This window comes from Ictalurus punctatus, chromosome 7, assembly GCF_001660625.3.
Source record: "Ictalurus punctatus breed USDA103 chromosome 7, Coco_2.0, whole genome shotgun sequence".
Lineage (NCBI taxonomy): Eukaryota > Metazoa > Chordata > Actinopteri > Siluriformes > Ictaluridae > Ictalurus > Ictalurus punctatus.
In genome coordinates, this window is record NC_030422.2 from 2,546,104 (window position 1) to 2,572,801 (window position 26,698).

The 26,698-nt window shown below is 38.1% G+C and overlaps 2 protein-coding genes across 2 annotated transcripts in view; both read left to right on the forward strand.

Moving 5' to 3' along the window:
• The window catches only part of LOC100379168 (leukocyte immune-type receptor TS32.15 L2.2a), a 67,677-nt gene extending 42,692 nt beyond the window's left edge, over positions 1-24,985 (forward strand). Inside the window, 7 exon segments of the mRNA NM_001329244.1 lie at positions 17,580-17,846; positions 20,271-20,378; positions 21,453-21,557; positions 23,255-23,332; positions 23,492-23,541; positions 23,543-23,547; positions 24,701-24,985. Coding sequence (NP_001316173.1) covers positions 17,580-17,846; positions 20,271-20,378; positions 21,453-21,557; positions 23,255-23,332; positions 23,492-23,541; positions 23,543-23,547; positions 24,701-24,773 — 686 coding nt within the window. The 3' untranslated portion in view covers positions 24,774-24,985.
• Positions 15,102-19,044, forward strand: LOC128633002 (leukocyte immunoglobulin-like receptor subfamily B member 3-like). Its single transcript, XM_053681453.1, has 3 exons — positions 15,102-15,105; positions 15,238-15,510; positions 18,485-19,044. The coding sequence occupies exons 1-3, from the start codon at positions 15,102-15,104 to the stop codon at positions 18,763-18,765; spliced, it is 558 nt and encodes a 185-aa protein (XP_053537428.1). The 3' UTR covers positions 18,766-19,044.
• Positions 24,986-26,698: the final 1,713 nt, after the last annotated feature.

A 26,698-nucleotide genomic window follows, 5' to 3' on the forward strand; every position in this document is an offset into this window, starting at 1 on the left:
GACGAGTGAGTTGCTGACACTATGCACATGACTTGAACGAGCCTGATGTGAAATGCAAGTTTCTTTAATAACAAACAAAACGTATTGGAATTATACTTATGGCTAGTTTTATTAAATACATTCTTATTAAAATATGTAAAATCCTTTCTATCAAGAAATATAAATGAATTTTATTATAGCTTATTGTGTATGCAGATTATATTTTAAGTTAAGATAAATCATGGAGTTTATAAGACTAGTTTATTCTTTCCTTATACTTCAGACAAGTAGAACATATCTGTGTTTGTACATCAGTGTGTGTTATGTATGCTGTAGGTGTAAAACTTTAATGGAGGAGACTTGTCCAAGATGTAGGCTACTCAATACTGGTCAGTCGAATCTTACATGAAGGATCAGCAAATTAAACTGTGACCACAAACACCATTAACTTAAGTGAATAAAAGGCAATAATCAGCAATATGCGTTCACACAAATGACTTTATTTGAAGGTTTCATTGATACAACATGACAGACACATGCACTACACCATTGCTTGATGATGTTAAAGCAGGGGTCGGGAACCTTTTTGGCTGAGACAGCCATGAACGCCACATATTTTAAAATGTAATTCCGTGAGCCATACAATATGTTTAAAACTAAATACAAGTAAATGTGTGCATTTCATGTAAGACCAACACTTTTAAAGTACAATAAGTCTCTGAATTCTTTTTAATAACGTTGTTGTGCTGTTTCTTACCAATGATGAATAAAGTACTTCTTGGCATTAATGTGACTTCTGGCGCTGCAGGGTTTTGCTGATGGCTTTGTAGTCTGGTTGATACGTGGTGAGGTTAAGCTTCATGCAGGCGTTGAGACTTCCATCCGTTAAACGTGATCGTAGGTTGATCTTAATGTTCTTTAGATGTGAGAAAGACTGCTCACATGCATACGTAGAGCCAAACATGGTCAGTACAGCAATACTCACACGCTGCAGTGTGTGCTATGTGACGGGAAGCGCGTTCCAAGTTTTGACAATCAGCTGGTCCGCGGGTTGAAGTTTTTTCATTTCTCCCCACTTGTGTTTGCTCGCCAACTCTGCTTGCTGTCGTGCAAGTCTTCCCAAATCTTCATCCAGTGACTTGAACTTATTCACCCACATGTCTGAGGCCTTCAGGTCAGCAGCTTGTAGCTCAGGATCTCTGACGGAGACACCGGGGCTGTAACTCAGGTCGGCCTGTCCACTGCACACTCGTGTGGATGGGTGATGAACTTAAAAAGACGAGTGCGCTCACGAAATTCTCCAAAGCGCGCTTTGAATGACTGCAGGAGATTAGATGTGAAGCCGCTATGTAGTATGGCGTGTGTCGAAGTGCTGCTTTATATTTGACCGTTTCATCGATGCAATTTCATCATTGCATATTAGACACACTGCAGAAGCTGCTCTCTCCACAAAGGCGAATTCCTCTGTCCATTCCTGCTGAAAGGTACGATACTCATCTTTTTTTCTTTTAGACATCTTCTTCGATAAAAGGGTTTCTGCAATTAGCTAGCTGACTACTTGATTAAAAGGAGGGAAGTTTACTTCCTGACCTCACAACGACCCGTGTGCGTTACGCATTATCCAATAAAAAATTGGTGTTGTCCCGGAGGACAGCTGTGATTGGCTCCAGCCACCCGCAACCATGAACATGAGCGGTAGCAAATGAATGGATTGAAATACATGAGAACGTTTTATATTTTTAACGTTATTATTTTTTTTAATTAAAGATTTGTCTGCGAGCCAGATGCAGCCATTAAAAGAGCCACATCTGGCTCGCGAGCCATAGGTTCCCGACCACTGCGTTAAAGGAACTGATGAACCGGTTCATTGAAACAAACTGTCCGAAAGAACCGGTTCGCGGAAATGAATCGGACTTTCCATCAGCCCCTGCATGTAGGGAAGCAGCCCGCTTATAAAGCTGAAGCCCCGCCCATTCGGCATGAACCATTATAAAGAATAAATATCAGGTAAGTATGAACACAACAACCTCACACATAAAGATAAGTATACAACATCATAAACATATAGATATAAACATACAATATGATCATAATGTGAACATACACACATATTAACCACCTTCCTCATGTTCATTTCAATAAAAGTCCCCCTTTTCCCCCAGACACATAAACACTGGTGCAGAAATAGGACAGGAGTTTATCTCCTCCCTCTTGCTGTAGTCTCGGCGGACTGGACCCGGAAGACGGACGCGGACAATCTACAGCACAAACAAAGACAGACTATACAAATATACAGACACGTCAATAAAGATGTTCTGTTTTAAACTTATCTGGTGTGTGTAGTGTGATTATTGGGGATGTGGATCAGCAGGGAGAAGTAATATGTGATAAAAACCTGTGTGTGTGTGTGTGTGTGTGTGTGTGTGTGTGTGTGTGAAATGGAGCTGTAGCGCAGACCCACGTGTGCAGTCTAGACAATGACTAAACTACTGCGTGTGTGGGGAGATGATGTGAAGTTAACTAGATGGGCGGAGTGTGAGTGCTGTCTTGTCTTCTGTCACACAAACTTCTATGGGAGGTCCAGATGACTTGTAATGAATAATGAAATAAGAAAAAGAGAATATAATATTATTGTGAATGAAGCAGCTTCACACAGATATAAACCAGTCAAGTTCATCTCACCAAATACTGTAATAAATAAAAGGGTTAGATTATTAGACATTATACACATTTACACTGACTTCATGAGTATATAGTATATTTTTTTTTAAAAAAACAACATAATGATAACTCTCTGTTCATATTTGAAGCTCAGTACCTCAGTAAAGCCACATTTATTGCAGTTATAGTGCCCTCCGTTAATATTGGCACCCTTGGTAAATATGAGCAAAGAAGGCTGTGAAAAGGCTGTGTGTTGTCCTTATTGTTTAACCTTTTCATCTTTTGTTTAAAAAAAATCACAAAACTACTCTGTTCTCATGGATATCAAACAATTGCAGACACATCACAGGTTTATCCAAAAATATCTTTGTTAAATATAGGTGTGAAACAATTATTGGCACCCCTATGAATTCATGTAAGAAAATTATATTTGAAGTATATTCCCATTGATATTTTATTTTTAGTACACCTGGAGAAATTGTTCAACCAAGATAAATATGAGGTAACACATAGGCCAAATTCCCTTACTCATTCATAATAATGGGTAAGACCAAGCAACATAGCTGGGATGTGTGGCAAAAAGTTGTGGAGCTTCACAAAATGGGAAGTGGCAATAAGAAAATAGCACAAGCATTGAAAATGTCCATGTCCCCCATCAGGGTAATAATTATGAAATTCCAGTCAACTGGAAATGTTATGAATCAACCTAGAATTGGTTGTGTGTCTATATCGTCTCTTGTGTGAAGAGGATGGTTCGAGTGGCCAAAAAATCTCCAAGGATCACAGCTGGAGAATTACAGAAGTTAGTCGCGTCTTGGGGTCAGAAAGTCTCCAAAACTGAAGTCACCTGCATCACCACAAGTTGCTTGGTAGGGTTTAAAGAAAAAAGCCTCTACTCTCATCCAAAAACAAACTCAAGCATGTTCAGTCTGCCAGACACTACTGGAACTTCAAATGGGATCGAGTTCTATGGTCAGATGTCAGAAAATAGAGTGCTTTGGCAATAAACACCAGAGGTGGTTTTGGTGCAAACAGAGAGGTAGCCATTTGGAAAACTGCCTCATGCCCACGGTTAAATATGGTGGAGGCTCTTTAATGTTTTGGGGCTGTTTTTCTGCCAGAGGACCTGGACATTTTGTTAGGATACATGGCATCATGGACTCTATCAAATATCAACAGATATTAAATGAAAACCTGACTGCCTCTGCAAGAAAGCTTCAAATGGGCAATGGTTGGATCTTCCAGCAGGACAATGATTCAATGCAAATATCAAAAAATTAACCTGTGGGGTGAACTGAAGAGGAGCATCCACCAGCGTTTGAAGGATCTGGTGTGATTCTGTATGGAGGAATGGTCTCAGATCCCTTACCATGTATTCTCCAAACTTATCAGGAGAAGAGTCTTCTCCTTCTCCTATCCTTGTCTGTGATCTTGTCAAAGTGAGGTAGCCCAATGTATCGACTTAAAGGGTGCCAGTAATTGGTGCACACCTATATTTAACAAAGATATATTTTTTATAAACCTGTGTTTTGTCTGCAATTGTTTATCCATGATATCCAGAGAATTTTTGTGAATTTTTTGAACAAAATATAAAGGTTTTTCTCAGCCTACTTTGCGCTCATGTTTTTACTTGCAGTACCTTGTAGAGCCAGTAGGTTCACACAGCACAGCCGAGCTCAGATGTGCAGATGCTAATCTATGAGCGTTCAAGTTTTTGCAAATGGCAGCAGTGATACAGTTTGAGACTACCTGCTTCATTATGTAGTCTTATCTGAAAACTGTACACAACTGCAAATTAGCTCACATCATTCATTTCAGATCTGATTTACATTAAAAATAACCATTCAGGGGGCGCTGTCGAGCGGGAAATGGAGTAGGTAGTGTTTCGTTTGAGCTCCCGTCGAACTTATGTTTTTTTTTTTAAAGTTAATAAGTGTTTTTTCATAGTTAAATACTAGCAAACCCTGTTTCTAACACATTTTTCCAATTTGATTGTGCGTACATTTGCGTGCAGATGGCGACAAACTTGCGGAAGTATAAATTCACTGAGTCAACCAAATCTAGGCCCAGCACCGTCTCGGCTGCGAGTTCTGCTGCCTCTCCGGGTTCGGAGCCCCCGCCCCGGCCGAACAGCCAGGAGTTAGACGCTGAATCATTGAAGACGGATATCCTACTTTCACTTAGGGCTGACATTGCTGCGGTGAAAAAAACTGAGCTGAAAAGTGCACTTGCTGAAGGCTTCGACTTTCTTGAGAGCGAGTTGCAAGCGATGAAAGCGGAAATACAGAACAGTACGGCCGCAATTCACTCCGAAATCGACCCGATGAAAGCCGCAATTAAAGAGGTGGAAGGTGGGCTAACGGCCTGGTCGGACGAAGTGGCAGTCTTACAGACTAGGGTGAAGGACCTGGCAGTGGAGGTGAGTGGACTCAGAAACAGGTGTGAGGACATGGAGGGCAGACTGAGGAGTTGTAATATCAGAATTCTGGGGGTGGCGGAAGCGAATGGATCCAGCTCCACAACATCGGTCTCAGAACTACTGAAAGAAATACTACAGCTGGATAAAGATGTGCTTGTGGACCGCTCTCATAGAAGCCTGGGTCCTGTGAGGAAGGATGGGAAACCACGTGCCATCATAGCCAAACTCCACTACTACCAGGACTGCGTTGAGGTACTGAGCGTGGCGCGCTCTCGAGCGCCGCTCCGGCATAACAGTGAGACGATTGCTATCTTTCCGGATTGTACTGCGAGTGTCGCTAAGGCCAGGGCGGCCTTCAATGAGGTCAGGAAGTTGCTCCGTAACCGGCAGGGGGTCCGGTATGGCATCGTGTTTCCAGCCCGTCTCCGTATTACGTTCAACGGAAAAGAAAAGCAGTTCATAGACGCAAGCAAAGCGATGAGCTACGTCAAGAAGAATATCGTTACTACTGTAGAGGGCTGAGTGAGTAACGTTGCCCCGGCTAATTCATTCACACTGAACTCTGACTGGATGATAACTGTTTGATCAGACTTTTACTGTAACAAGGAAGATTGTCAACTCCGCTGTCTTATTTTCTGTTATATAAGCTATGATAGGGTGTATGCTTCTACACTGTGATAGGATGCACTTTTTCAATTTACTTTTCGTACCAGGGGTTCAGTGGAAGCTTGGGCTGTAGGCTCTATAGAGTTCCTACACACAACCACTGAATGTACGGGGGGGGGGGGGGGGGGGGGGGGTCTGTCTGTTTGGGTGGTGTTGTATGTTTAATTTGAAAAATGTTAATAAAGAAACCTTTATCAAAAAAATAAATAAAATAACCATTCAATGAATGTTGTGATTAATTGACATTATTACACAAAACGTTTATTTGTTCTTATTTGTTCGTCATCAAATATGTCATTTTAAATGACTTTAATGATTACACAGTTTAAATGATTAGCAGTTAAGACATGAAACATTATTGTGGTTTGGTTTCTATTCTAGTTGAGCTGTGTGAGAAATGAGGAAACGCTGTCATTCACATTCTCAGTAAAGCCAAAATTAAAACAGCCACACATGCATGTTGTCACTCTAGTTTCTGTGGTAAACACTAACAGCACTCAGTGAGCTGAGCTAATAATAAAAGATGAACATAATGTTAGATCTTATCTCATCTTATAACACATTACTTTGTGCTGCCATTAAATGCATCTAAACACAGAGAACTCAGAGAATGCATCTAAACACAGAGAATGTAAATAACTTGAATCATCAACAGGCAGTAAGAAGAATTAACATAAAAGCTTTAAGTACAGTGGTGTGTTCACACAAACTGGATATTTTATATGCTAGTCTGTTGAAAATTGTTATTATTATTATTGTAAAACGGATGAAACTATGCACAGATTTATTGGAAAAATCTAAATATCAGAATCCCTTTCACTGATCACATCTAGGTTGTAGATTTAAGAACCCCATTTTGAGACTAGCAGAAGCCCTGCCTCCCAGCTTCATAGGAGGTTCTGACATCATGTCCAGTGAACTTTTCTGATCTTTATGGAATGCATCAAACCCAAAACCTGAAGTAAATCTGACAGAATAGAAAAGTTTCTTGATTTAGGAAAGACCTCGTTCTTTTAAAAGAGTTAGCTTGCTTATTCAATCAAACGAGATAAAAAGCTTTACAGAAAGGTCCACTGGATGTCTTGTTGAGATCAATCATGAACCTGAGTGAAGTAGCAGAGGAACTGTACAAGTTCAGGAGTTGAATAAAGTTATGTTCTGCAAATTGTTGTTATAATTTCTGGGTTCACCTGAAAAGAGCACATCAACTTTGACCAGAACGGAAGTCTTTCTCACTTTCTCTCTGTGTGTAAGAACACAGGAAGTGTAGTGTCTTTAACACAGACCACTGATCAGTCAGTCCTTCATCTGAGTGACAGGATGGAGCTCCGTCCACTCCGTGTGATGATCTGTGAGTAAATGTTTTCTTTGTGTCTTCAGTAGAGTGAGTGGCGGCTTAAAACAATATGTTCAGATGAAGTCTAATGTCCTGTGTGATGAGGTTAATATGTGATTAGAACATTTTCGTAAGAGTCTCTGATATGATTGTTGGATCAGTGTACATCCATATCAGTTGTGTGAGTTAGTTCATTTGAGTTGAGCCCTTGTGAGAAGTTTTATTATTATTTGGTTACTGAGGTTAAGGTAAGGGTTACATTTATATGTAGAATAGTGTTAGTTAGTTGCATTAATAATGATATCAGTGGGAGCGTACAGTACAGTCCCCTCTGAAACTATTGGAACGGCAAGGCCTATTCATTTGTTTCTGCTGTACACCAAAGACATTTGGGTATGTGATCAAAAGATGGATATGAGACAAGAGTTTAGGATTTCAGCTTTTATTTCCTAGTATCTACCAATTGGGTGGTCTGAAAGAAATGTGCTATGTTCTATGTCGTTTAACACGTCTACATATAAATACCAGGAAACAGAAGCTGAAATTCTAACCTCTCTTCTCCTTTTCATCTTTTGATCTCAAACCCAAATGTCTTCAGTCTACAGCAATAACAATAACTTGGCCTGCTGTTCCAGTGGTGTCAGAGGGGACTAAATATTTATTATTTTCAGCATAGTTTATGTGGATTGCTGTTAATTGGGTGTGTCCTCACTGCAGCCTGTAGTGTAATGACATTAGATTAGATATACTACGTACTGGATGTTCTAACTTTAACACTAACCCCAACCCTAACCATAGATGGATAACAGTGATGTACTGTGTCTGCCGTTGGCGCATGCGTGTTACAACATACATTACGTAGTGGATCTAATCCAATGCAATCTAATCTAATCTAATCACACTACAGACTGCAGTGTCCTTTGGTTCATTTTAGTGCATATGTGTAGAATCTAAAATCTTCAGGATTTGTGTGTTATTTTGGGTTGTAGAGTGTCTGAGGTGACGTGGAGTTTTTTTTTCTGAGCGTGAATCAGATTTTGGTTCATGATATTTTTGTGGGCTTTTATCAGGGATGAACATATTCTGTTTCTTAGAAGGTATGAAAGGAAGAGTACATGATCAGAGTGTTATGTGGTTAGTTTTAAATAAATAAATAAATAAATAAATAAATAAAAGATAGTGGTGATAAGTTGTGTGTGAGCGTGTTTGTGTGGTAAGAACTGCGGCTGCATCCGAAATGGCATACTGTGACAGGTCTACTGCATTAGATTCAGTAGCCTACCTGCTCCATTAGATTCAGTACCTGCTACACTAGATTCAGTACCTATTGCATTAGATTCAGTACCTGCTCCATTAGATTCAGTACCTGCTACACTAGATTCAGTACCTACTGCATTAGATTCAGTACCTACTACATTAGATTCAGTACTTGCTACATTAGATTCAGTACCTACTGCTCGGTTGTTGATACAGTACAGTACTGATCAGTAGTAAGTGGTAAGCATGAATACAAACCAGACATACTACTTGGTGCCGATTCTGACAGCTCGTCTGCGCCAGTCTTGTTGCATTATGGCAGGGGTTCCTAACCTTTTGTAACTAAAGCCTCCCCAAGCGTCCCCTATCATGTAGCACTCCCCCATATTAGAGGAGACCAGGTATAATTACGATCTATTCTATATATATATATATATATATATATATATATATATATATATATATATATATATATATATATATATATATATATATATATATATATAATGTTTTTGATAGATAGAAGATAGATAGATTCTTTTATTTTTGCTTTGGTGTTTTTGTACTTTTTTTTACTTTTCATAACTTTTATGACATTTATAAAGCTATATAGTGGACAGGTATTGAACATGAATGATATAAAGTGTTCCTGAACACTATGAATACTTTGAACAAGACAACTATGTAAAACATGTTGCATTCCAGTCGTCTCGCATTCGAAAAACATTCACATTGGGAAGAAGGGCGTGTCTCGTTATCCATGACATTGTTAAATCTCCGGCTCTCAGCCCCTCACTGAACAGAGCAGATTCAGAGGGAGGTGTGAGTGCAGCATGAAAGTGAGACCTCGTGCTTGCAGGACAGTACTGGCCACAAATGGAAAGTTGCTAAGGTTTGTCCAAAAAGTCGCTAAATTTGTCACTAGGTGCTTATTTTTTTGCAAAACGAAAGTCGCTAAAGGGTCTGAAAAGTCACTAAGTTGGCAACACTGGTCTGCAGTGACAGCTAGATAAAAGGCAGCTAAACTCCACCTGTACCCAGAAAAGAGAAAATACAGAGGGAGAGAAAAGACTGAGTTTTTCATTTATACTCATTCTATTTGAAAATCAATAAAATACACAGAGTACACAATTCATGCCCTGTCTGTGTTTATTTCACACCTCCCCAGTGGAGCCCCTGGGTGAGAACCACTGCATTATGGGATAGAATAGTGTCCAGTGCTATTACTTTTGGCGTACTACCATAGGCTGAATATCCCTACTACCCTACTACACAGTAGGTGAAAAGCAGTACACCAAAGTAGTAGCATGTCAGAATTCTCAGTATTCATAAAACAGTAGGCGAGAAATACCCGGATGACCTTCTGATTCTGCAGTATGGATCCAGTGGACACTGTGGATACTGCACTATCCCATAATGTAACGGAACTGGCACGGAAGAGCTGTCTGCACCAACATGTCGGATGTAGTATGTCCAGGTTGTATTCAGACTACACACATACTGATTAGTACACACTGTATCGACGATCTGTAGGTACTGAATCTAATGCAGTATGTACTGTCATGCTATGCGACAGGGCCGTTTCTAGACAAAGGTGAACCAGGCAGTCCTTAGGGCAACACCAGCTTGGAGGCACCGATGAGCGCCCCAACGCCCTCGCCACCACCCGACTGACTGACTGAAGTGTTGTAATTTTATCTTCAGAAAATGGAGTTGAGACCAATCAGACAAGGTTTACAGGAAAATACGTGGAAATACTTGTGTCTTATTTGCTGACAGCTCTCAATTCTGCCAAAAGCCATCTCACAGTCAGTGTGAGTGAAAAATGGATATACAGAGATTTTTTATTTATTTTTAGCCAGTAAAGGCACTGAAACTGAATCACTAACATCCTCTGATGTGTAAATGTCTATATGAGTTCCAGTTTACGTGAACATGATGTAGCTGCCGCTGAAAACATGTATGGGTCTTTTCTTTCTTTAAGCCTTTAAAGTATTTATTTGTTATGTTGTTGTTATTACAATAATGCAATGTAAATATTAATAATAATTTGCCTATATGAGTTTTGTTTTACATGGGTTGCAGAAATAGTGACACCTACAGGTTAAACTAGTGAACTGCATTGAATTTAAGTTACTGTGGTCATGTGATTAGCCTAACTAATAGCAGTGCAAAAATGTGCATGCAGTTTTTGGTGCTACGCTGTACACGGAGTTAGATGTTAAAGAAGAGAATAATTAAACAGTAAAGCGTTACAGCTACTCCTAGATTTCTGGTCGGAAGTCGCACACGGTATGTTGGTTTGTGATGTTGTGCATTTCATGTTTGTGTTGTTGTGCATTTCATGTTTGTATTGTAATGTAATAGTGCAAAAGTTTCCTAAGGCCATTAATGCTAGTTTAATATGTGAGCAAGATGAATGAATACTCATGGACTCTTAAGAACATGCTTATGTACAATATGCTCATGTGAGAATGTGTTATGTACTTTATTTCAGTTTTTCACTGTGTTTGATGGTGTTTGACGGTGTTTGACGGTGATTGATGGTGTTTGACGGTGATTGAATGCGCTTAAGTTGTGAAGGAATGCAATAAAAGAAACGACAAACATCAGTTGAAGCATACGTTTTAATCTGACCAGAAGAATAAGTTTGGGAGCAGCTACACAAGGACAGATAATGTACTCTGCATGGTTCTGTAGCAGCTAAACCCATACAATGATAGCTTAGTTAGCTTAGCTTGACACCAAACTAGCCTAGTCTCGTGTTAGCCAAAAATTTTGATATTTTATGGTCTGGTAGTCCTGCAAACAATGAAACACCTGAGGCAAGTTTTATGATAAATCCAGCTTTTTATCTGATCAAGTCATACATTGGCAGGTAAATTACCACAGCCTTCAATAAAAAATAGGCTACTAGCTGAGTTGAGAACGTTGAGCTGGAGAACTTGAGAACTTTACCTCAAGTTTTACTACCTGTACCACTGAGTTGGGAATTGTGATTCATATCAAATAGGTCCATCAGCAAGGTTTTTACAAACAAGATTATGAAAGTTTATGCAGACACTTTGAGTAGTTTTCAATTCTCATTCATGAAATTATGGGGACAGTTAACAAAACATCATGGGAGCATTAAGAGAACATTAGGGGAATGTACTGCAAACCTATCTTTACAAACCACATCTTTCTATTTCCATAAATAAAATGTTCCTGGTTAACAAAAAACAAACCTTAAAAATGTATGTTCTGAGAACCAAAAATTGTTAGCTGGGTATACCTGATATCATACAATCACCTGATTATACCCCTTTCCATGCATATACAGCCCCCCAGTGGTGACAGCCTCAAAATACATGCAGTACACATACATTTACAAGTGCATCTAAAAAAAATTTTACATTGTGGAAAAAAATTATTTTTGCAATAATTTAATATGTATATTTTATATTCATTACACATAAAGTGAAATATTTCAAGCCTTTTTTTGTTGTTGTTTTAATCTCGATGATTTTGGATTACAGCTCACGGAAATCAAAAATCTCAAAATATTAGAATAAAGAACTTATAATACAATAATCAAAGAAACCATGGCTTCCAGAGCACCTCATCAGTGCCACAGGCTGATCGCCTCCATGCCACGGCACATTGATACGGTAATTTGCTAAAGGATTAAAGCTCTGACCGTGTATTGAGTGCATAAATTAACATACCTTTCAGATGCTCGAATTTCTGTATTATAATTTTTTTTTTTCTAATATTCTAAGATACTGGATTTTTGATTCGTATTCGCCGTATTCATTGAGATTAAAAGAAAAAAAGGCTTGAAATATTTCACTTTGTGTAATGAATCTAGAAAATATGAAAGTATCACTTTTTGAATTAAATTATGGGAAAAAAAAACACTTTTCTACAATATTATTTTTTTTTTAGATACACCTGTATCTACAATGACTCCTTCACACCGACCCCATAATTGTTGGTGTGCAACTACAATCCATTAAATTATCAAAGGAGCCGGAATATGTATGTGTGTATGTCTACTTTAGAGATCAGTCCTCAGTGTCTTCTAAAAACAGGCAGCTTTTAATCACAGGTCTGTCCAGTAATCCTGTTTTAGTTTTGAGTTGTGCAGCTCGTACTAGTCCTCTACTGTCACGATATGTTTGAGTTATATCGTATATATCTGTATGTATTATATCTCGTACTGACGTCTTTTGTCAGGATATGTGTGAGTTATTTTGTCAAGTAGCCAAGAACCCCATGGAGCTGCTGGACCCATGATGATCACAATATCACCAACAGCGAAGCTTCTGTGTGGTTTCATCCACTTCTGATATTCCTGGAGCAGTGGAAGGAATTCTCTGACCCACCTTTTCCAAAAAGATCAAAGTATTGGACTTGTCGCTCTTTACGTGTTTATGTACAGATCACTGTCTTTAAAAAGCCTTGGTGGAAGAGGTGGTTTTGATCTCAGCTGTAAAATGTGATTGGGCGTAAGAGCTTCCAAGTTGTTTAAATCATCAGAAGCTTTGTGATGGGGAGGTCATTAAGAATAGCTTCAATTTCACAAAGGATGGTGTGAAAATTCTCATCATCCAACGATTGTTGTTGGAGAGTGGAGTACAGGACCTTCTTTACCAGATGAATGAGCCGCTCCCACACGCCACCGTGATGCGATGCAGCAGGGGGATTAAAGTCCATTTGAGTCCCTCAGATAGAAACATGTACGCAGGATTTAGTCATGATCCAGTGTGTTCAAAGCTGTCTGGAGCTCTCTTTCTGCTCCAATGAAATTTGTGCCATTATCAAACTTTAATGCATGAGTCTCAGCCATTTTTTATTCTCCCATCTTGCCCTGTAGACGTTGACGGACAACGCATTCTGAAAATTTATTTCTACAGGCAGAGTTTCAATTTATAACTCATTACCTTTTTTGAAGTTTTGACATGTGGCTTCCTCCAGCATGACCTAGTTTTTATGAACATGTGGCCAGATGAGTTTGGATACATGGTGTTCCTTTAACAAGATAACAGGACGTTTCATCTCTTCTGGCATCGCTGCTCTACTAAGTCCTCCACCAACTTTGAGCACACCATCCATCAACACTGGATGAAGGTTATGAATATCACAGCTGCTCTTTACTCCAGATCTTCCATTTTGCAAGGCAGCAATCTCTCCCTTGTGCGTCTCTTGTTGAGAAAATCTGATGATTGCCGAATCTGCAACAGCAAGATCTTCTACTTCTACTTTGACCATGTAATCCAGCCTTGCAGATCTTCATTTCCCTTTTGACTCTGTCCTGCTCTGTGATAGGATCACCTGTTTCAGAAGAAAGTGAAGACTGAATGAACCTTCTATATTGTCTTAGCTTTAAGAGAACATCTTTGAACTTTAAAAGCCATGCCAGTTTTCAGTTTTACACTCGACAGTTATCCTCATAGACATTTTTTCAGAGAAATGTTTCAGTACGTTGCACAGTCCAAGCCTGAATGTGATCATTTACCTGTACGTGCTACTGAGATCGGGTTTTTTTCCTCATAGGAAACGCAGCGCAGCGCGCGCGTTAGAACATGTGAGCGCGCGTGGACGAGCAAGGTGCGCGAGCACCTGCTTTCCCTTTGGTGACATTCGTGACATTTGGACACGTGCATTTGTTATGTTTTGTTATGTCTCCTCCCTGCTCTGTCATTGACTATTGTTTCACGTGTGTCTGAATTGCCCTCAGCCGTAAGACATTACGAGACTGAGTATGTTTGTGTATATATACCGCGCGCCTCCCAGCGCACAGCGCGGAATGTTAGATTAGATTAGATTAGATTAGATAAAATAAAATAAGATAAGATAGATAGTCATAGTTCATGTCAGGTTTCATGTTTAGATTCGTTTGTGTGGTTCACGCTGGTTTCTCCGCTCCCAGTTCATGGTCATAGTTTATGTGTCATGTTTTGTATCTCGACCTGTTTTCGGTGACCACGACATAGTTTCCTGCCTTGCCCCGTGTAGGCCTGTTTTCCGATCGCCTGACCTCTTGCATGTTTTGGATCACGTTTTGGATTTACCTGCCTGTGTTTCTCATTAAATAAAACTGTTCCTACTGCACTTGCATCCGTCCCTATCTCCCTTACGTCACAAGACGTGACATTAAACATGAGACAGTAATGAGCAGCATAGTGACCTGAGAGAAAATAGCTTTTTCTAAACTCCATTCATTACTGAAACAGGTCGATATACTGCATTTCTTACAGCTGAAGTGAAACTAAATACAGATTTTGTTGCAGTATATGACATTGTTCTCATTTGTCTTCTTAAAGAAAAGAAACAAGTCAGCGTTACATCATATTCTCTGTTCCTCTTCCCTTTTTAGTGCTTATTTCACTTATCCGAGTCGGACAAGCTCAAGGTGATTTATACATATTTTATTGCCTATGTTGTGTACATGTTGGATTTGTATTAAGGTGGAGAAGATTGTTTGTACATTGTCATGCAGAATGTAAGTTGTTTACATTGACAGTGTGTGTTTGCTTTTTGATTTTTCCAGCAGTGTTTAAACCAGTTCTGTCTGTGGAGCCGAATTCACCTCAAATATTCAGAGGAGAGACGGTTACACTCACATGTAGGATTTCAGGATGGAGTGGACCGTACTACTGGAACAAAGATCGTGTTTATAGTCACAGTTCTGCTGAAAATTACTACACTATAAAAGTAGATCAGAGTCACAGATACAGATGTTACGGGTCTATTGATCGACGGTCAACGACATGGAGTAATGAAGTGACTCTCTCAGTGATGGGTACATGTCTGATCTTACACTCCTGTAACATGCACTGATACACATAATCATTACAAAACACACTGATTAAATATCAGATGGTCAGAGAAGGGTGTGTTTGACTGGTTTGATGTATTTGTTGTAACTGTACAGAGAGACCAAAAGCCGTTCTGACTCTGCAGCCTGATGGACAGATATTCAGTGGACAGGAAGTCACTTTCACATGTGAAATACGAGGACATGCAGACACTGAGTGGATGTACAACTGGAATAAAGATGGTGTCCAAATATCCTCCTACACTGAGAGCAGTAAATATTCATTCACTGCTGTAGAGTCTCTCAGCGCTAAATACACCTGCAGCGGACGGAGAAGAAGCGACTCTCAGACCTCAGAGACCAGCAACACTGTTACACTCACTGTGTCAGGTGTGTGTGTGTGTGTGTGTGTGTGTGTGTGGGTGTGTGTGTGTGTGTGTTAATCTCTTCCTCACACCAATATTTATTAACTTCAGCATCACATCACTACATGCAGTGTGGATTAAAGTCACAAGATTTATTTAAAATGTCACAGATCCGGAAAAAAACAACGTTTAGTTACTTATCCTGTGTCTAGTAATGATGAATGGTGTAGTTGTACATTCACTGTGTTCAACATTCATAATAGTGAACACACTGATGAAGATGAATTCATTAAGAGTGTGTATTTATGCTCCACTCATAAAGTGCATTTGAAAAAAAAAAACTTTTAGTCTCCAGTGTGTTTGTTCAGTTATGAAAAAATGTATTCAATTAATTCCATGTACAGTATATATACAGTATAATGATATCGTCACAGCTCAGTCAGATCAGAACTTAATTTCCCAAGATGCAACACTCACTTCTCATGCACGCATGTGCTCACCATCCCCGGAGTTGTGATCAGACACACCTGGCACCAACACACACACACACACACACACACACACTGCTAGTACTTAGGGATGTCATTCATCTAGAGTCAATGTGAAGTCTACGTTCAGTCAACTCGTTTCTCTGCGTTACCAAGCCGATCTAGTTAGTTAGTCTTCTCGTGATCCTCGACCCCTGTTTCCGGTTTCGACTACGCTCTCTGCCTGACCCCGTTTGTGTTGTTCGTCCGATTGCTTGACCTTTGCCTGTCTTACGACTACGTTTCTTGAACTCCCCGATCCCACGCTCTACACCTGCCCCCGCTCCTGCTTCCGTGCCGACTCGAGGTTCCTGACAGATATTATAAGACCATGCTGTCCATGTGATAAAGTCACACAACTGTAACTGTTTAACAAATGCTGAATATAAATGCATTATTAGACACAAATCATCTGATTAAGATGATAAAACTCTTGTTTATGTTGTAAAGAGGAAAACTTTAATATCATCATCATTTCATATCAACAGAAAAACCCAAACCGACTGTGAGAGTGAATCCTCAGAGCTCCGTCTACACTGGAGACAGAGTTACTCTGAACTGTAATCTGCTGTCTAATGGATGGACTTTTCTCTGGTACAAAGATCGAGTCCAAGTAGCTGAAGGCACCAACACACTCCATGATACAGTCTCTAATGCAGGAGAAACAGTGTATCAGTGTAAAGCACGCAGAGGAAACTACGACTCAGAGCTCAGTGATCCAGTTACACTTACAGTTAGAGGTACGTCATGCTTTCTACTCTCTCACTGCATGTTTTAAGTTATTTCTTATATTTTAGATATTTATAAAGCCTGTCATTCATGAAGAGTAGAGCAAAAGTCAAAGTACCGCTGAGTGTGTGTTCATCAGGACGAGAATCTCTGTTATAAGAGATACAGACTATCAGATATCAGTGTTATGTAGGGATAATAAATCTCATGGTAGTAGAAAGATGGAAATCATAATTACACAGCACTCATGTTAATCAGACTCATAATGGTGTTTATAACTGTAACTGAAACACAGACATTAGTGCTGAAACACTCACTACAGAATATGAAATTATGATCAATATAGAAAGAATGTACAGTGTGTGTCTGATACCAGAGGCCTTAAAGCTACACTGTAAATAAATCACCTGCTTCGTCTCTATAAGTGCTGACTAATCACTTTGGAAATCATACATAAGAGACCTGGAGCCAGATCACATCAGGATCTCGAGTAATTGTAGGATTTTCTTTCTTTTGCTCCACTCTGCTTCCTTACCAATGACCAAAACATGGAATTATACAGAATAAAATGTAATGTCATGAATCACCTTTCATTTTATTAAACAAAACTGAATAATACTTTACTATAAATACATCTAACACAATACCAAATGATTAGAGTCAGGATCTGTTGAAGACGCTGGACTTTTTGGTGCAAGTGGTTATAACTTGTCCAAAACATTTACATGTGTAATGTTACATTCTTCTCCAAAATCTTGTAAACTCTCTACACTCATGAAAACCAATCAATCAAAAGTATACTAATTATTTCAGGAAATATTTTACTATCTTTATACAGCGCTCCCAAAACCTGTGGTGTCCATAAATCCTGATGAACAGGTGTACAGAGGAGAGACTGTCACTCTCAGATGTGACCTACAGGATGAAGAGGACTCTGACTGGATCTACAGCTGGAATAAAGATGGTTCTGGTGTCAGTAGTGAACAGGAGTACAGAATCAGTAGTGCTGAAACATCTCATGCAGGTAAATACACCTGTAGAGGAAGAGAGAGAGGAGACTCACACTCCTCACACACCAGTGATGCTGTTACACTGACTGTATCAGGTGAGTGTGATCATCTCCTCAGTACTCATTAACCTCAGCTTCACCTCAGCACTCAGTACTGGTGTAGATTAGAGCTGCACAATATGCATACAAAGTGTGATATGCAGTAAAGATGTTGGACTTTGAGATGATGATGTGAAATGCAGTCGATGAAGACTAAAGATGTGATTTTTATTTATTTGCTGACTCAATGTGCTGCAAAATGCTGAACATGAAAATGTCCCAGGTTTATCCAATAATAAATAATATTAATGGCAAAATATCTCTTCTTTTATTATTACTGCATTAAGTGTAAAATGAAATAATAAAATGCATTCTGCTGGTTCAAACATTTTATATTGAAGGATGTTTTAAATAACAGTCAAACATAATGCAGTACATTTTGTCTGTACACTTTTTCTTGAATAAGAGAACAATGTACTTCACATTAAATCTACTCTCACAAAAACTAAATTACTTTCATAAATACCACAAAATAGTTTGATAGATATTCATGAATAATTTCACTATGACAGGAGTCTTTACAGTGTATCAGTAATAGTGTGTTTGTCTGTAGTAGTGATTAGTGTGTTAAACACTCTGACAGCAGAACATGAACAGTTAACATCCTGAACTGTGTGTTTCATCTCCAACTGCAGAAAAACCTAAACCTGAACTCACACCAAGTCGTGAAGGAGCTGTACTGAAAGGAAACTCCGTGACTCTGTCCTGTACACTGAAGCTGCAGTCTGCTGGATGGAAGTTTTACTGGATCAAACCCACACAGAGCACTGAGACTGAGACTGAAACAGACTACTACAACATCAGCTCCGTTAGAGTCTCTGATGGAGGTCAGTACAGGTGCAGAGCTGGAAGAGGAAACCCAGTCTACTACACACACTACAGTGATGCACTCTGGGTAAATGTTACTGGTGAGTGAAAAGTTTACAAATCACTGCAAAACACTGGCACTTCTTAACAGACTTTAGATATTATTACATACGTATAAACTGCATCGTCACTAACCACTTAGGTATATAGCAGTTAATAGAAGTAGAACTGTATATTATTGAAGTGTGTTTGTATCTGGGATGTTAAAATTGTTTCTGTAGAGATTCCTATATCTGTGGTGACCATAAAGCCTGATAGACATGTGTTCAAAGGAGAGACTGTGACTACTGCTACTACTACTACTACTACTACTACTACTACTACTAATAATAATAATAATAAGGGGAAGAAGGAGAACACAAATACATTCAATTTCTGTAGCACGTAGCACCTATCACTCAAACTGACTGTAAAAAAAAAAACAGTAGGAAAATGACTAGCAGGAAGAAAAAAAAAGGAAAGCTGTTGGTACAAAACATGTGTTTTGAGTTCATGGATGTGCAGTTAAAGGCCTGGTGGTGGATTATGGCATTAAATATTCTGCCCATTCTTGTCAGTCTGCTCGTTAGGAGCCACTAGTAGATCAGTACTGGTGGATCTAAGACTCCAGGGTGTAGAGTGTTACAGCGAGGCCATGTGTGTGAGAATTAAGAGTTTGTTTATTTGATTCTCTGTGAGATGGGTAACCAGTGTTCATGATAGTGCACACATTTAATGTGTGTTTGATATGAGTAAAGACTATAGCAAACATATTTTCAAACATGTTGAAGTTGATTAGGAGTTATACCAGAAATGGGAATGAAGAGATCTTCAAAAATGTAACTGTGAAATGATGAAATCATGAAGCAAGAGTTTTTTCAAACTAAGTAAGGGTCATGCAGAGCTGATAAAGAGATTGTTGTGAGTGACCTAATACAGAGTTCAAATGAAACTGTGTTGTCAAAAATTATGAATAAATTGTGAACATTTGTAGAAGGTTTAATGTTAATGCCATCAATATCTACTGAATATCTGGAATTTTAGAACAAAGGAGTTTTGGGTGCAAATAAAATCTGTTTTATTAGAGTTCAATTTAAGAATGTTGGAGTCCATCCATTATTCTAGATCATGAATGTATACAGTTAATGATGTGGAAGACATAGCTCATGATCAGATAAATCAGTGTTATCTGCTTAACAGTGGAAACTCAGATGTTTTTGAATGATCTGAGCAAGTGGATGCATATACTGTGCCTGTAGTTAAAAGTAGAGGGCCAAGGATTGATCATTGAGGGATACCTTGTGTGTCAGGGGCAGGAGAAAAAAGGAAACATGATCCAAGCTAGAAATACTGATGGAGGAAAGGCACCAGCATCAGCAGAAAGGAGTAGATTATGAGTGACTCCTTGAAGAGCAGTCTCAGTAGGGAATGTGGATCTGATTAGAAAGGCTCAGAGAGATTGCTGGTAAACACTCTTTAAAACAGTTTGGACAGAAATGGAGAATTAGAAATTGGGCTATTATTAGTGACAGCAGGTTTTTTATCATTTGTGTCTTTTTCTTTCCTCCGTCTCAGGTTCAACATACAATACTGTTATAGTATTTGTGTCTGTGGGACTGAGCTTGGCCTTTCTGTTCATCATCCTTTCACTGATCCTGTGTTGGTGGCACAAATCCAACAAAGGTCTGATAACTAGTTTTCACTAAATTGCTTATAATATAATCAGTACTTCTACAAAGCATGAAATAGTATAAGCTACACGAACATGGAAATAACAAACATGTTAACAAAATGGTATATAACTGGTATTTATATATTTGTATATGACTTCTCCACTAAGTATTAAATACATTTCAGTTAACGTGTTCAATACTATTTTCCTGTGTTATTCCACTTTATTACACATAACTTCATTTAATACTTCATTTTAACTTCAGTTAATACTTATGTCTGTTGAAAATTTAATGTGAATCGCCTCATTGGAAATATATTTACTGAACAAAAATGTTCACAAGTTCAGTACTTATTTCCCCCACTGTATCTAATACTTTTTTAATAATTACTCTCATTACACATGATTTAACACACAACTACTGTACATAGCTTCTATTAAATAAGAAATAGTTACAAGGTAATAAAAAATATGAATAGAATACTAATTATTACACATTGTACTTGCAATTACATAATTTGGTCATTTATTAATCATTATCAACTTGTGTCTAAATGTTTTCATAGGCCAAACTAAACAAAAAATAATTCTCACTAGATTTACACAAGTTTTAGTATCACTGATTTTCTTCATACTCATGTATGTTGATGAATTCCAATCAGCTGTAAATTGCATCAAGTGCATTTATGACACAGCAGATTTACATTTAGTGACAACCACAATGTGTTGCAATATGGGGCACCATTATACTTCTCCTAATTGGTTCACATTAGTGATTCTGCTTAGAAGTGAATTAGCCCACACTCAAGAGCTCTTATAGGATACACTATTGTTTTCCAAACTAACTGGATATTCATGAATAACACATTATGTATGTAAATGCTCCTGTGAATGATTTACAAATAAATGTGTTCATATCCAGCTTGATAAATGAGACAAATTGTTGCTTACACATTTAGTAGCTTGTAATTGCTCTTTATTTACTGGTACATTTTTGCCATACACTAACGTATAAGCGTTCTCTAAAATAAAGTTTGTATGGTTTATAAATTGAGCAAATGAAGAATTTCTGTCTTCTCATACAGGAAAGGACAGAGACATACAGCAGAACAGCAATCAGACACCAGGCCAGAACCCGAGTCAGTCAGGAGCTGAGGATTCTCAGTCAGGACACGCCCCACTTCAGACCGGTCAGACAACGTGTCACATAATGAATACTTTCCTTATGTATACAGTAATTCAATATAAGATCATGTTCTTACTAACAAGCTAATTTAACAATGTTCATTTCTTAAACGCTTTCAAAATTGTCTGAAAATTTATCTTGTTTATTCTTTATTTGCACTCTTTTCTGTAGATGTGCACATTTATGCCACTGTGGAGAACGCTAGTAGAAGAGAGAGATTTCTTTATTTCATGTCAGATATTTCCACTTCCATTTTCCACTAGAAGGAATAAATCTCAGATTAACACCATACAGTAAATACATCTCCTGTAGTGACGATCACATTGCACTGTGATTAGGTGAAGCTGCAGCTGAACTCAGTGGGGCCGTTTATGCACAGGTCATGAAGAAAAAGGAGTCATACAAGAATAAAGGTGGAGTATTTTTATACTGCAACTTCACATTTTATATATAAAAAATATTTACAGTCTACAGTACATTCAATCATCTACTATACTAAAAATCTGCATGCATCATATATATATATATATATATATATATATATATATATATATATATATATATATATATATATATATATATATATATATATATATTTTAGTGCCCTCCGCTAATATTGGCACCCTTGGTAAATATGATAACTTTTTGATCTTTTGTTAAAGAATTCACAAAAATACTCTGCTTCCATGGATATCAAACAATTACATCCACATGAATGCCAGAACTCAAGGTTTCACAGCAGAACATTGGCCAACACATCACACTACCTTTGCTGGCTTGCCTTCATTCCATAGTGCATCCTGGTGTCATCTTTTCCCTAAGTAAACAACGTACACGCAACCGGCCGTCCACATGATCTAAAAGAAAAAGACATTTATCCCACCTTCTTCCATGGCACTCTGATTGGTCTGTGAGTATGCAGCCCCATACGCAGCAAGCTGTGATGCACTGTGTGTTCTGACACCTTTCTATCACAGCCAGCATTAGTTTTTCACTACAGTAGCTCTTCTGTGGGATCAGATCAGACGAGCTAGCCTTCCCTTCCCACATGCATCCGAAAATTATCGTTTAAACCGATTATCGGTCAATCTCTACTCCTTACCACCGCATTCCGGGAACACACCACAAGACCTGTCCTTCGGACCCAGTCATCTAGCCATCGCAATTTGGTCCTTGTCAAAGTCACTCAGATCCTTACATTTGCCCATTTTTCCTGCTTTCAACACATCGACTTCAAGAACTAATTGTTCACTTGCTGCCATATATTTCCCACCCCTTGATGTCATTGTGACGAAATGATCAATGCTCCCTTCACCTGTCAATGGTTTTAATGCTATACATATCAAGCTTCAGTTAATGTGCATATAAAGTTAGCATTTTTCAACAAAAAAAAATACAACGAGAACACATGTATTTCAAAACCATAACATGTAAAAGGTGATGGTTTGGCATCCTGTCCAGGGTGTACCCTGCCTGGTGCCCGATGCTCCCTGGGATAGGCTCCAAGTTCCCCCTTGACCCTGAAGAGGATAAGCAGTATAGAAGATGGATGGAATATGTAGAAGTGACTATAAGCTCCACATTTGTGTTCAGCTACATCCCATCATATACCTGTAATTCCCCACACTGATTTTTTTACACAGGTTGATTCAGGTTAATGCTGTAGCTGTGTTTGTTTTGTTCTGTTCACTGTGACTGCAGATGATGTTGCTGGACCCAGTGATGTGATTTACACTGAGCTTGAAATCAAGCCACAGAAAAAAGCAAAGAAAAATCAAGGTAAAGCTATCTGTACATATTTATATAAATCTGCATGTACATTACTTTTTATTGTTTTCTAATTTATCAACCAATTCATTTCATTATTGACTGTTTAGCTATTTAGATTAGTTGCAGTTGATTGTGGACATTAATTCAGCGTTTCTTGTTTACATCTAGTGAAGGCCAGTGTAGAGTATGGAACTGTTTATTCACAGCTGAAGCAGAACTCATAGGTAAGACAAAATCTGTTCTATTTACAAATCTCAAATTGAGATAGAAATACTTGGAGAGATCTTAGAATTATATAGAAAACCTAGTTCAAGTTTTGTGCCTTGCTCAGTAGGAGTTCAGTTGGAGTTATAAACAGTTATAAATATAAATAGTGTAATATAAATGCTACAGCCTCAGTTAGATTGCTAATAACTTTCTAAATTACTACACCTAAAGCAATTCTAAAAGCAAATAATGTCAAAAAGCAGCTCCAGTGTCCCCTCTTCCTGTTGCTGCAAGCCTTACCAGCTGCTGGGTATCATGATGTAATCACAGCGGAAGTGAGTCAACTGTAGAAATGCTCTATAGCCCTTAGCAGTAGAAAATAGAGATGTGCATTCTGGTTCCTCTCACAGCTCAAACACTCAGTAAACAAAGTGAGAGAGTCCTCTAGAACTTTAAATTCCTGGGGTTGATCTTTACTTTTAAAGCTCACTGTGTTCACACCCTCAACTAATTTAGGAAAACAAATAAACCTCAGTCTATAGAAAAATAAACAACCCTAAGGCAACCAGATCCCACAGCTGAACGTATAACATGTATTATGACAAGTAAATCAGTTTCACAGTTTTTCACAGTAGAAACTGGATTTAATACACTTTTTATGTGTATTAAACTGTTTACCACTACCTGGCCCAATAACTTTACATTCACAAAGACTCGTTTTTGCTGATGTATCATTAGCTACTGTGGAATACAGTGTGTGGATTAAACAAGCCCATGTCTCTTGTTCAAGACGACATTGAAGTTGTTGACTCTACTGCCAATCCAATTTTTTGGAAAATACATAAAATAAAGATAAAGTGGTTTAAAATAAAATTAAAAAATGAAGCATTTTCATGAAATTTCTTGCTCAATCCTATAGCGTCAGTGCAGTTAAGAAAAATTCTACTATAAGAAGTGCAAATATTGCAGTGTAATAACATACATGACAGTTTCTCCTTAAATAAGCCATCACTATTTACTGCTTTATATTTAATAATTACTGTATATACTGAAATATAAATTTGCATTGCCTTTTAAATGTTCCTTAATGATTTGCTGTTGGCTTAAAACACCAAAGTTTAACCATTTCAGGAACTAAAATCTAAAACGGCTGTAAATGTTCATTTACAGGTGCTGGAGGAGTGAATACACAACTGAACAGACGAGAGAGAAGAGAGAGAGAAGTTCATCATGTGTGCAGTGACAGTAAAATCAGAGTGAGATTGTTTTGTACAGGTTCTTTGCACTTGTTTGGTTTAAAATGTGTGTGTGGGGGGGATTAAGAACGTGTGTATGGACAGCATTAAGAAGTATTTACAGGGTGTATTTTATTGATTACTTGTGCCACTATTAGGACTGGTTGTAAAGCAAAAGGATTTAGTAGTAATAGTAAGAGTAATAAATCAATGTGACTGAACTTTTATTCTTGAAAATGTTTTTTCACTCATGTGAGGGGCTTCATCATGTCATCTGTGTGCAGTTCACACCTACAGAACTGAAAGTCGTTACGATCACATACAGAGATACACTGATGTATTTTCCACCACACGGTACAACCAGATATCACAAACCACAACAAGATGAATATCTATCACAAGTCCTAAACTGTGTGCACCAAATGTGTCTGTAATGTCACACGTCTTCCAGAAACTATCGTTTTAATGTATTTTTATTGCACTGTAACAAGCCTGTTAGAAAAGTCATGTGCATAGAGTGTACAGTTTTATCTCCAGCAAACGTTTGTACTCATCTCCATCCATGTGGACATAAGCAGTATCAGTATATGTAAAGTTAGAGGTGCTCAGTACAGTGCAATCCCTCAATTTATTTACTTGGTATTTTAATTTATTTTTTTTTTCTTTGGTTTAAATTTGTAAGCATTTCAGCAATTACAGTTGTACTTTTAGGTCACACAAATGATATCCTGCATTAAAATATACATGTATACAAAGCAGCTGTATTTTATTAAGGGGCGTTATTCACTGATTAACCTCCAGTTGCTTTACAAGTGATGACGTCCTATGAAACAATGCATATATTCATTCTCATGCATCATTATTGTTGTACTCTACAAGAAAAATACCTGCATTGCAGTAGAAATCATCAGCTCTGTTTCTCATTAATATTATGTTTAAAAAGTGGCTAAAGCTATTTTATCAATCCTGCATCACACAGACTGTGAATAAAGTCTACTGTAAGATATTTCAAATTTAAAAACAAAACAATCAAACAACAACAAAAATGCATTCATGTGTTTTCTGTATAAAGGGGTCATTTTATTACCTTTACGCACTTGTCAAAAGATTACAACAGTGCCATCTTCTGGGTATAATTCATTTTAGAAAAGTCTATGCATTATTAAATTCTATGTCTTGGGAAATGTACATTTTACATTTGTTTTTAATTTTTTTTTTTTTTTTTTCTGGAAATACTAATGGTTAATGACAACAAACACCATTAACTTAAGTGAATAAAAGGCAATAATCAGCAATAAGCGTTCACACACATGACTTTATCTGAAGGTTTCATTGATGCAACATGACACTGAGTTGTTAGAAAAGATATATGTAGTGACGCCATTGTCTGATGACGTACAGGAACCGATGAACCGGTTCATTGAAACAAACTGTCCGAAAGAATCGGTTCGTGGAAATGAATCGGACTTTCCATCAGCCGCCGCATGTAGGGAAGCAGCCCGCTTATAAAGCTGAAGCCCCGCCCATTCGGCATGAACCATTATAAACAGTAAATATCAGGTAAGTATGAACACAACAACCTCACACATAAAGATAAGTATACATCATCATAAACATATAGATATGAACATATAATATGATCATAATGTGAACATACACACATATTAACCACCTTCCTCATGTTCATTTCAATAAAAGTCCCCCTTTTTCCCCAGACACATAAACACTGGTGCAGAAATAGGACAGGAGTTTATCTCCTCCCTCTTGCTGTAGTCTCGGCGGACTGGACCCGGAAGACGGACGCGGACAATCTACAGCACAAACAAAGACAGACTATACAAATATACAGACACGTCAATAAAGATGTTCTGTTTTAAACTTATCTGGTGTGTGTAGTGTGATTATTGGGGATGTGGATCAGCAGGGAGAAGTA